This window comes from Colias philodice, chromosome 14, assembly GCF_061535455.1.
Source record: "Colias philodice isolate Cphi_HAF_F1 chromosome 14, ilColPhil1 Martin Lab GWU primary, whole genome shotgun sequence".
NCBI lineage: Eukaryota > Metazoa > Arthropoda > Insecta > Lepidoptera > Pieridae > Colias > Colias philodice.
In genome coordinates this window covers 4228932-4242338 of record NC_143099.1, presented here as the reverse complement: position 1 = coordinate 4242338, position 13407 = coordinate 4228932, and the positions used below count along the sequence as shown (strand labels likewise).

The 13407-nt window shown below is 31.2% G+C and overlaps 2 protein-coding genes across 2 annotated transcripts in view; one reads left to right on the top strand and one right to left on the bottom strand.

Annotated features, from left to right (window-relative positions):
* Dok (docking protein homolog) overlaps nt 1-13407 on the bottom strand; it is a 246996-nt gene that overhangs the window by 107726 nt on the left and 125863 nt on the right. The gene's annotated exons all lie outside the window — the stretch shown is intronic.
* mspo (M-spondin) overlaps nt 1-13407 on the top strand; it is a 30571-nt gene that overhangs the window by 7870 nt on the left and 9294 nt on the right. Inside the window, exon 2 of the mRNA XM_089703292.1 lies at nt 9339-9583. Within this exon, the coding sequence (XP_089559418.1) occupies nt 9397-9583 (187 nt within the window). The 5' untranslated portion in view covers nt 9339-9396. The remainder of the gene's footprint in view (nt 1-9338; nt 9584-13407) is intronic.

The window sequence follows — 13407 nt, the reverse complement described above, 5'->3', positions numbered from 1 at the left end:
AGTAAGCATAATTCTAATTTGACCCCTTCCCCCCTACTACCTCAGCTTACCCCCCCACCCTTGGGGACTTTCAATATGATCACCTGGACATTTATAAGGAAAAACTGTAGCGTATAACAGATAACTTACGTTTTATCGTACACTGTATAGTGTACAATAGAATGCCTTAGCAAATGTTCGCCGTGAATACTTAAATGGTCATAACTTTTTTATTTACGAACCGATTAACATGAAATAAACACTAAATGTTAAATGAAGATTACCACAATATATTAATAAATAATAATAAATCGCATCTAAATCGGATAAGCCGTTTCTGAGATTAGCGTGCACAAACATACAGACAAACAGACAAAAAAATTTGTAACTACAGTTTTGGGTTTGGGATCGATTTAATAATAACCCCTGCTATTTTTTTTACATATTTTTATTATACAGACAACACTTTTCTAGAATTTTATTATATGTATTGATTGACCACGCGCAAAGTTACTAATTTCCACTACATCCTCACGCAAATCGTCAATTTTTATGAACATTGAATCTGTAAATAAAAAAAATCAAAAGATAAGTACCTAATTTTATTAAAAAGCTACTAACAAATAAAGTTTTATCAAGAACTAAAGTGACCTTCTTTGGGCGTTTAATATAGTCTTGTAAAAGTTATACATAAAAATAAAATTTCATCGTTTTCTTATTTTGTCATAACTTTGACTAATTAAAAACATGAGTCTAACTATATAAAAGCTACAACTTACCTTTTGTGGGAACGCAAGAAGGCAAAAATTAAAAAAAAGCCGAAGATTTTTAAAAATGTAACCAATGAACACAATCACTGTTATCTACCATTACCCAAAGAGAATACAAATACTGCGTCTATTACCTATATAACTGTAATGGTGTCTTGTTTGACATCAAATAATAAACATCTACCCTCACTTATAAAAATTTAGTATATTCACATGAAATATAAGCGCACCTGAAATGGACTCTGGAAAGATATGAATTATTTATTTAACTTAAAAAAAAAAAAAACAACCTCACCAACATCATAATTCATAATATTTAAATTATGAATTTCCAAGGAGCGTTAATATTATGTAAATTGATTTAATTTTAATGAAATCTCATAGATGGCGCTGTTTTAAATTTGTCTTTATACTACTAAGATTCATTATACTGTTTCTCTGCCAAAATTACTTAAATGATGTAGTTTTTATAGTGTAAAGGTAGACAATAGCATGGCTTACTCAAAAACAACATTTAAACATGAGTCTTTATATTGTACGCTGTCGTAGTACAGAGAATACGTAAGAAGAATAAAGGTTCACAGCTCCTCCCCCGCAGGTGATAGCATGATAATATGTATATAACAGCCTGACCCGACCTGTTAGTAATATTCATGCAAAATTTGAAGTAAATCCGTGCAGTACTTTCTGAGATTAGCCTGGACAAACATACAGACAAACAGACAAACAGACAAACCGACAAACAGACAAACAGACAAAAATTCTAAAAACTATGTTTTTGGCTTCTATATCGATTATCTATACATATAATAAAATCGTAGGAAAGTCAAAACTGTACATTGAATATTTTTTTAAAAGAATACATAATTCATGATCAATAATCGATATAGAAGCCAAAAACATAGTTTTTAGAATTTTTGTCTGTTTGTCTGTTTGTCGGTTTGTCTGTTTGTCTGTTTGTCTGTATGTTTGTCCAGGCTAATCTCAGAAAGTACTGCACGGATTTACTTCAAATTTTGCATGAATATTACTAACAGGTCGGGTCAGGCTGTTATATACATATTATCATGCTATCACCTGCGGGGGAGGAGCTGTGAACCTTTATTCTTCTTACGTATTCTCTGTACTACGACAGCGTACAATATAAAGACTCATGTTTAAATGTTGTTTTTGAGTAAGCCATGCTATTGTCTACCTTTACACTATAAAAACTACATCATTTAAGTAATTTTGGCAGAGAAACAGTATAATGAATCTTAGTAGTATAAAGACAAATTTAAAACAGCGCCATCTATGAGATTTCATTAAAATTAAATCAATTTACATAATATTAACGCTCCTTGGAAATTCATAATTTAAATATTATGAATTATGATGTTGGTGAGGTTGTTTTTTTTTTTTTTAAGTTAAATAAATAATTCATATCTTTCCAGAGTCCATTTCAGGTGCGCTTATATTTCATGTGAATATACTAAATTTTTATAAGTGAGGGTAGATGTTTATTATTTGATGTCAAACAAGACACCATTACAGTTATATAGGTAATAGACGCAGTATTTGTATTCTCTTTGGGTAATGGTAGATAACAGTGATTGTGTTCATTGGTTACATTTTTAAAAATCTTCGGCTTTTTTTTAATTTTTGCCTTCTTGCGTTCCCACAAAAGGTAAGTTGTAGCTTTTATATAGTTAGACTCATGTTTTTAATTAGTCAAAGTTATGACAAAATAAGAAAACGATGAAATTTTATTTTTATGTATAACTTTTACAAGACTATATTAAACGCCCAAAGAAGGTCACTTTAGTTCTTGATAAAACTTTATTTGTTAGTAGCTTTTTAATAAAATTAGGTACTTATCTTTTGATTTTTTTTATTTACAGATTCAATGTTCATAAAAATTGACGATTTGCGTGAGGATGTAGTGGAAATTAGTAACTTTGCGCGTGGTCAATCAATACATATAATAAAATTCTAGAAAAGTGTTGTCTGTATAATAAAAATATGTAAAAAAAATAGCAGGGGTTATTATTAAATCGATCCCAAACCCAAAACTGTAGTTACAAATTTTTTTGTCTGTTTGTCTGTATGTTTGTGCACGCTAATCTCAGAAACGGCTTATCCGATTTAGATGCGATTTATTATTATTTATTAATATATTGTGGTAATCTTCATTTAACATTTAGTGTTTATTTCATGTTAATCGGTTCGTAAATAAAAAAGTTATGACCATTTAAGTATTCACGGCGAACATTTGCTAAGGCATTCTATTGTACACTATACAGTGTACGATAAAACGTAAGTTATCTGTTATACGCTACAGTTTTTCCTTATAAATGTCCAGGTGATCATATTGAAAGTCCCCAAGGGTGGGGGGGTAAGCTGAGGTAGTAGGGGGGAAGGGGTCAAATTAGAATTATGCTTACTTCTAGGTAAATTTTATACATAAAATGTCCTTTAAATTATGTCGTATTATATTTTTAACCCCCGACGCAAAAAGATGGGTGATAAGTGTTTGACCGCTATGTGTGTCTGTTTGTGCGACTGTAGCTCGCTAACAGGTAATACGAATTAGATGCGTGTTAGGCAGCATATTTTCCGACGCTGGTTCTTAGATAAAGTGTATCAAAATCGGTTCATACTTCATCCATTTATTATACCTATGTATATAGAGGTAAAAGTGGGAATGTGGGAAAAAATATTAGTTATATTTTTATCCAATTCAGTTTATCCATTTATTAGATTACAGCGGTAAAAGTGGGAATGAACAATAATCGAATGTGATCAAATAATATACTCAAGCGGCATATCAAAATATAAAAGAGCAACGTGTTTTATCGAAATCGGTTCATCCGTTTATTACATTTAGGGGTGACAGTGGTTAGATAAATAAACCAAATGGAGCATCAAACGACAGGATATGACGTGTACATAATACATATAGGTATAATTAGATAATATGGTTTACATCAAAATCGGTTCTGCCATTTACTAGGTGTGGAAAGAGAAGGGTTGAAAGTCTGTGAAAGAAGAGGGGGATATGGGAGCGGGAGGATAGCCACACCCTGGAAATTTTGAACTCTACTCAAAGCCACATAGGCCTGGCTCTTGGCAATTTTTTTTCCTAAAGATACCACTTCTTTTGCCACTGTGATCCATTACAATTTGTGCACGGTTACGGCCCAACTTAAAAGATATCAAGGAGCAACAAACTTATAGATATCAATATGATGTAGGAATGTAATATGGAGGTAGAGGTCAAAAACTCACTTGAAAATATCACATGAAAATAAGAAACCGAAGTTAAAAATTTAAAAATTAAAAAGAAAAACCCAACGCAACGAAGGAAAAGGAATAAATAATAATTTTACAAACTTCCCGACGATCTTTAAAATTAAGTACCATTATAAAAAAAATATAATTGTATATGATATGATAATGATGGTATGGCAGCCCCGATGACTTTTTTTTTAAAGTGAAACTTTTATTACATCGTCTCAAACTTTTTGGTCTGTGTAGCGCATGTCGCGTGACGGTCGGCTGCCGAGTAGGTGTAAAGCAGTGTTCGGAACCGTACGATAATTATTATCGTACAAATACGATAATTTTGTGCCTAAGTTTCACTTTTATAAAACCACACAACATTTTAATTTTTATAAATATTTAAAATGGTATTTATTTTTAAAGATCTTCGGGAAGTTTGTAAAATTATTTATTCCTTTTTCTATGCACTTTTCTTCGTTGCGTTGGTTTTTTTTTAATTTAATTTATATTGAACGGTCTAAACGGTTTAGTTACTACAGGCGTGAGACAGGAAAGATCTGAGCGCTGAGACAAACGTCAAAACGCAAAGGAATAGAATCCGCTATCGATACTAATTATTGTCATAAGCGTATGATGTTTTGCTAAGGATTTGTTCACCTTACCAACGACGACGACGACCACGAACAAAATTTTCATCCAGTCGTAATTTAACAAAATTGTGCTAAACACAATTAAAAATAAATTATTAAAATTTCCTGTCGTTCTGGTGATTGGAATTTTTATTTTTGAGATCAACGAATGAAAAAATAGATTTTTCGTAGAAACGGTGGCTCCTAGAAAACAATGTATTTGAAGTTTTTTATAGATAATTTTACCGTTTCTACGAAAAATCTATTTTTTCATTCATTGATCTCAAAAAAAAAAAATTCCAAGCACCAGAACGACAGGAAATTTTAATATTTTATTCTAATTGTGTTTTGTACAATTTTGTTAAATTGCGACTGGATGAAAATTTTGTTCGTGGTCGTCGTCGTCGTTGGTAGGGTGAACAAATCCTTAGCAAAACATCATACGCTTATGTCAATTATACTCTGTCCATTATATTATTTGCTTTTTGACAGCTTCACGCCCATGTAGGATTGTATTGTCTATGTTAAAATGTCATACAAATAATTATCGTACTTCATGGACAGGTCCCGCCCACTTAGTGATGCCTACACAAAATTATTCAATGATGGGTCGATAGATTAAAATAATCGATAGAAATACTCTGTAAAATATATCCGATACAGAAAAACTCTTCTATTAAGTTATATAATTTAAACGTAATGACAACAAAATTGTAAAATAGAAACCAATAAATAATAAAATATTAGTTTAGTTTAGTTTTAACATACAATGCATAGATATGTGGTCTTATTATTACATATCTTATTAGTACGTTTACGTTGTAATTATTATTTACGTACCTGATTCGATTTATGATAATATTTTGAATTTATAATTAAAATGGTATCACAATCGATAATCTTTTGAACATCACTTCTGGTATCACCCGTCGAGCTGTCAAAAAGCAATTCTTATAGTGGACAGACTATAGTATCGATAGCGGATTCTATTCCTTTGCGTTTTGAAGTTTGTCTCGGCGCTCAGTTGCTGCATGATATATTGTCAAAAACATCCATACAAGGAAGGAAGAAAAATAAATTTGCTCCCTTCCCTCCTGGTGCCTAAAAATAATATGACATAATTTAAAATAAATTTTACGTAGAAAATTAACTAGGCATTTATTTTTTATTTTTTAGCTCAGTATAGTAATAAATTTTACTAACAGTTCTTTTAATTATTTATGGTAGTACGTGTTTATTCAATAAAAGTTAAGAAGTCACCTACTATGCAGTCACTATTCCACGCGGACGAAGTCGCGGGCACAGCTAGTTGATCATGAATTATGTATTCTTTTAAAAAAATATTCAATGTACAGTTTTGACTTTCCTACGATTTTATTATATGTATAGATATATATTATCAGGGACACTTTACATTTTAATGACCCCTCTGATTTATTTCAATATGGGTAACCGGGTTTGACTTTTTGCGGATAAAGGTATCCGAATATTTTTCCTTCAACATAAAACATTCGCAAAGATATTGTCTGTTTTTTATTTGAACTTTTAGATGTATGTACGTGATAATACGTTCGAAAGAAAGTAGAATGTAAAAAAGCTAATATGTTAGTATAATAACGATATTGTACCATGAATTTTGGATGCCCCAGCTGATATTGTGATTAATATTATCGTATATTCGCAAGTAATGAATACATCCCCTAGTGTCCAAAGCTTAACTACATAGACCATTCTACTTTAATGAAGGAGATACGAATATTTAATTAAATGCTGTAAAAATGATGCTGCACAATTTTTCATTTATGGAAACATGAACATTCCACTTGTTTATTTTTTGTTTTTCTCAATGTTATAAAATTCATATCATATTTCATTTAATTTTGGATTACTTCTAATATACGTTTTTGCCGCCACGCATAGGTTAAATCTTAAAAAATAATACATGGATAAATAATGAAAACGCCAACAGCTCTTAAGTTTAACTTAAATTTTAAAGCGCACCGCTTGAGTAATATCGTGAATTGTTAAATCTTCATTACACAGATCCTCATGAAACTTACTGAGAAGTTCAATTTTATTAATTGAATTGTTTAATAGTTCGTGGTTTGGATTTAAGAAATGAACTCTATATTCAAGAGTTTTGTCTTGTTGTTTGTTAATAAATATATATATATATAAAATTGTATTAAATCCTTAATTCAATATGAATGAATATCATGGTGAGATTAATTATTGACAGATAAACTAACCTATTCATTTGTAAAGAGGAACATAGAATAAGCCGTGTATAGAATATTTAGTTCCTTTTAATATTTTAGCCAGAAAATTTTATTTGACTAATAATTTAATAAAGTTTAAGCGTTATTTAACGTTATCATTTTTTCAAGAATATATTCCTACTTAATACAATACAGAAAATATAACTTATAGGGAAGCGATAATTCTACCTATAAACCTATATTTTAGTGATGTATATTTCCATGAAATACCGGAGTAATCGAAAGTACCCCGGGGGACTAAAACAAAGGGGTTGATTCCGCTGAATACGGAAAACCAAGGTAAATTAACGGAAAGAACTAGAAAGTTCTTGGAAATAAATTTTAATACGAGTCATGTTTAATCAAGATAATGAATTGCAGGGAAGATTAAAAATTGGTGTAATTTAATTATTTTAAAATTTAGTTAGATCTTTTGGAATGGTAAATATTGTTAAAACATAATTATATGTTTATATATCCTTTTATAATATAAGGTATATTATAATTAATTTACGTCAGCTTATGTATGAAGTTTTGTACACGTAAATATTTCAGAAGTAATCTTCTAATGATTTAACATTTTTTTATTCCATATATAAAGGTCCATTCACAGTTCATATCTATTTGAAAGAACCTGTCATATCCCTGATTGGGTGGCACGTGACCCGAGTGGGTAAAACGGGGAGAACAATGGAATGATACCTGAAGGTGAATTTCTATGGTTTGCCCCGCTTATGCGTAGGGAAAATTAATGGCGTGCTGTTTTGAAATTGGGACGTGCGCAGTTTTGCATGATCTCGAGCGAATTTTATTTAAATATAGAAAAATTTTGATGAGTTAAAGGCAATTTGGAATAATATTTGATTGACTAATCTTTGGATAGTAAAGTTGACAGTGACGGTGACCTGATTTCAATAAAGATTTCGTACTATATAAATAGTTAGGTAATCTACCAAATGGCGTAGCTGAGTGGAATTGAAAGAGTTTTCGTCCATTAGTAACTTCTTTATTGTTTTAAATAACATCGTACCTACATGTTATTTAAATTTCATACAATTATAACGACGTATCTTCCAAAAGTCTTCAACAAAACCGAATCAAATTGGCCATTAAAGATAGAAATATTAATCAATATCCACTATTACCTACAATTTGTATCTACTTACCTCAAATACGTCAATACTACATAAACAATTCATCGATTGATTGCAAGGGTCTTTACCCTCCTATCCAACCGCACTTTTAATATATCATGAAGTTTCATTCACGTCACGATACTCTACACCGTAATTGAATTGTTCCTTGTAAAATGTATTGAGTATAAAACCGTTCAATTTATCGATGAAACTTCTTCGAATTTTGTGGTACAGTTTAACATGAGTATTTCCCTCAATTATGGTTCATCTTTGATAAGTGGCTTAACAATATATTGATAAGGAGCTTATTGATATGATTGTCATACCAAATTTTTATATTACAATCATGTATTGTGCCAATGCACGTAAATAGATCATTTAATTTGATTATAAACAACTGTCCCACATAAAAAAAGCTTTCATAGATTTAGTACTACTCTACGATAACATACTTATAATGTACCTTATAGTCAGAATCTAATAATATAAAAAATGAAAGAAAGCAAACATGACATAGTAAAAAGTAAAACACACGAATCATAAAAACACATGAAACATATAGATTAGCTGATGTTCGCAATAAAGATCTCTGTCTCTAATATTTAGTACAGGCCGAGCTTTCATTAGCAAATAGGCACCTGACAGATGTATGGCTAACGTCTGACATTTGGCTGGATTTACTAACAATCCTTATGTTGATTCAGACACTATCACCTCAAAGAGACCAAAATAGAAAGGTCGTTAACCTTAACGTCACGGGAAATCTCTGGCCCAGATAGAGTAAATATTTGTTTGGATGTTTCAGAAATGGATCGATCTTAATTTTAATGAAAACAGCGGGGTTATAATTGAACTGTCCATTCATTTAATTTTATACGCCCTCACCAGAATAGCTCTGCGTAGGCGTTTTGAGATCATCTCAATGAAATTAATAGAAAATATTTTCATAGCAAACGAAATGGTTTTTGTCACTTTAAGTGCTGAAAGTATCTTCAGAGTTTTTGCAATTATAGCAATATGAAAGACTGACAGTTTCCTCTTAAATTTTATCTTATTTCTAATGAAGATATCAATCTTGGATCTTTTACAAATAAAAAAAGACCTAAAAATATCCAACTTCAGATAACTAAATTTTACTTTCCTTTTAAATGTTATAAGTACTCTTTTTATTCGTTTGGTGATGTTTTTAATGTTCAGAATATTTCACTCAAATATGTACATAAAAGATTCGCAACGATTTGAAAATCCATGTTTAGATACTAAGCTTAAACTGATAATACTAAGCGACTAATTCTTTTGTTTCAGTTGCGGGGAGGCCAAAACAATGGCCTAGTGTTGTACCAAAACATCGATAGTCGATACAATGATGTGGCTGATATTCCTGCTGCCCGCGCTGGCCGCGGCGGCGCCGTCACCCAGTGACGTAGATACCTGTAACCCGGATAAGATGACGGTGTATAAAATGGTATTGCACACGTATTGGACCAGGGAGAAGTTCCCGAAACATTACCCGGACTGGCGACCGCCGGCGCAGTGGTCACGAATCTATGGTAAGTTGCGTTTTATTATTAGAGTAATATAATATGAAGTTGATATTGATTAGTAGAAGATATGTTGAGTAGAAAATATAGGTAAGATTTAAACCTATTCTTACATCGAACATATTTCGTTATTTTAATAAATGTAAACTGGAGACCATGAAAATTAAATTTATTATAAAGAATCCACCAGGGACGTGAATGGTTCTTAATAATCTAGTGATTCTGTAGCGTTTGTTATCCCATTAACGCAAATAAACATCTTCTAGTTTACAATACGTCGTCACCTCTCTCATAAAACCTAATAAATTTACAAAGATACCAATCAAATAAACTTATTTTTTGTGTCAGAACCAACAGTTGTGAAAGTGTGAAAATGAAATATTTGTCTCTGTGATGATTACGAAATTGGTTGTGCACTTCGGAACGAAACTATTTCGAACTTTTAGTTTGAATAAAATTTCATTATTGCGGACGCTGGGAAGAGAGTTCAATAACAACATTTCAAACGAAATCTTTTCGTATAAAAGACATTTAAATTGTGTTAAAACGAACTTTATTTCGCAAAATTTTAGAGGAGTTCTCAAAATAAACTGGATTATTTATCGGGCAGTTATTGAAGCAACGTTTTTGTTTTAAATTGTGTTTACGTGAGAAGTAGTTTCCCATTAAATAAAGAAATCTAAGACCTTTCAATGAAATCCTGAATGTACATGTGAATATGGGTGAAGTGCTTCAAGACAATATTCTTGTATCTATTCAAACGCAAATGGCTACAGTTACACTCGGCTGAGTATGGGAGCACGTGTAACTATGGCAATTACGAAATTCGCAAAAGATCGATTTACCGACCCTTAAAGGGTGAAGAATGGGATGAAATGTAATAGCGATAAATGAATTGACCACATGGTTCTAATAATTACCTCATACGATAATAATTGCTCTTGTTTTTGCTTACTTTAAATTTTAATAATTATCGTTTCAGTTGTCGATTTTAGTAACAATAATACATATTATTGTAAACGGTTATAATATTTCATGTTAAATAAATATGTTCGTTTAACTAAAATTCATTATATATTTTTAATTATATTCACATCTTTATTCAATAACACTAAACTGTCTAGACTTGTGTAAATAAGACGATATTAAGGTCAAGGGTACTCAAATTCGTAAATAATACTAAGGCTTACAAAAAGCTTAAAAAGCTTTAAATTGGCACGTGTCAACTGTTATTATACTTAGGTTACTTACTTAATAAGATGAAAAATAGACAACACTTCTATTACATAAGTAGTTCATAAAAATTATATAAGAAACAATTCATTTGCATACTAAAACTATTACTTAACAAAAAAATAATGTAACCAATCAATTATGCCCATCAAGAATGTCCATTACATCGGAATTTTCAACCTTTGAAACTCGAACTAAATAGTAATGTTGAACCATATTGCATCCGCCCTACACGATTGGCCAAAAGCCAAAACTGACCACTAAAATAGACACTTATCGATAGTGACAGGAAACAAGATCACTACGCAACACTATTGTGTTTCGGGAAGTTGGGGACAACACTAATACGACGGCAAACGTTGATTGTGTGTTGGTCTTAAGGAAGAAAATTTATATAAAAAAGCCATACCGAAAACAAACATGATATTTAATGATATAAAATATAGATCAATTTATTATTGACTCACTGAAATGAAGAGTTATCAAAACTGGTTTTCCAAACTTTCTACTTAAAACAACGGTTAACGAAATTCACATGATGAACACATTTACCTAATTAACTACATGTGTATTAATAATTTTCTATGTAAAACGATGGAGGTTAACGTTAAATTTATTTTTGAGTAAAAGTCTCGAAACTGCACCAACCAAAAAAAATAACATACAACCAAGCCTTCCTAAAATGAGCAAATAGTATGACAACATGATACAATCTTCGAAACATATTTAACTATACAAAATCAATAAGAGTAAAAATCATATAAATATATAACATTATATGAACATCTGGACGTTAGGAATATAAGAACTTTATTCACTCATTTCAATCATCCTACTACTATTATAAAGGCGAAAGTTTGTAAGTATGGATGTATGGATGTTTGTTACTATTTCACGCAAATACTACTGAACCGATTACAATGAAATTTAGCACACATATAGAGGGTAACTTGGATTAACACATAGGATAGGTTTTATCCCGTAAATCCCACGGGACGGAACGGGAACTATGGGGGGTTTTGTTTGAAATCGCGGGCGAAGCCGCGGGCGGAAAGCTAGTCTGAGATAAATCTGAGATAAAAAGGCTATAAAAATAAAACATCGTACTATCAAACAACTTGATTTAAGTACTAAAAGTAATAGAAAACACAACTATAAGTGTTTGTTTAGTTTAAAGGCTTTGGTTTTGGCCATTACCGACCCTTCACTTCCTGAGGTCTCTAACTCTTAGTGGAATACACGTCCGTAACTAAATGTTGTGGGTCCTCACAACAGACAGGGTTATTACTTCCCATTATGCGACCCGTTTACTCATTTGTTGACTATATTATACCTATAGGTATGTATTGAATGTCAAGCTGAAACAGTTTTATAATAGACAAAACGTTTCATGTTTTAGTGACATGCAATAGTTTAGTTAAATTAATTCTTACGAATTGTCTTTAATATGATAATTAATAATGTACCTATTTTTATTTTTGAAAAGACATTAACACTTATCTATAACTGTCTGTAATATAAAATTTAAGGTAAATACAGAAAATCTCAATACATATAAAAATAGAACAGATAACCAACCTTCATAATTTTAATATAGCTTCTTCAGTATATCCACATAAAGTTTTCCTTTAAGCTAAATAATATACTCGTAAGCTAACTCCTACAGATGTTAAGAGCTGCCCTTATCTTGTGACTAAAACGTCCCAAAAGTTTTTGCCTGTAGCTCTTAAAATAACTTTCCGTCGCGAACTTAGCTCGTAGGTCAGGTTACTGAATTTATCCAAAATTATGTAATAGGAAAAACTTAATTAAGAAAGTACTAAATTCAAAGAAATTTTCGGCGAAGTTCTTTTTCAAAATTAAATCAGCCTGCGTCTGTTTTAATACGTTTTGCACATAAGTTTCACAACAATTAAATTATCATATTATCATCATATAGTATGTTGATTTACAATGAAGAATGTAACGCAATATACCTAGTATTTGATTTCCGCATCTATTAAACCGTAAATCTTTCAACGAAACAAACACGAGCCAGACATTAAAATTGATAAATAACCATCGTTTTTAGTAATATCTATTATCAATATCATATCATCATATCATACGATACTAATAGTAATATCAAGTAACAATAAAGTTATGGTGGAACGCAATATTCTACTTTGAGTTATTATGACATTACCAGAGGTTAACACGCCCAATTTCTTCACGAAGTCACAATTTTTCAAGCTCGCTTTTCGTACGCATATAAAAGCGAACAGTGCAAAATAATCCCGCTTTATTTGGATATAAATTGTACATCTTAAGAGATTACCCATTGTTTGTCGACGCCTACATGGCCCAGGAAATTGGTCTTGTTTCGTCATTCGATCCACTTTCAAGGGAGCTGTAAATTGGAGGCATTATTGAGGAGGCAATTTCGGCGCCACACGATATTTTGATGAGGCGTGTGGCACATTCATCTTAGCGTAATGATGCCAAAATGTGCGAGATTTATCTCATGCAATTTGAACATAGCATTAGCTGTAATATGCATAAAACCACTATTAAGAACTACGCTCATAGAAAAGCTTTGCAGAAAAAGTACTTTAACGAAG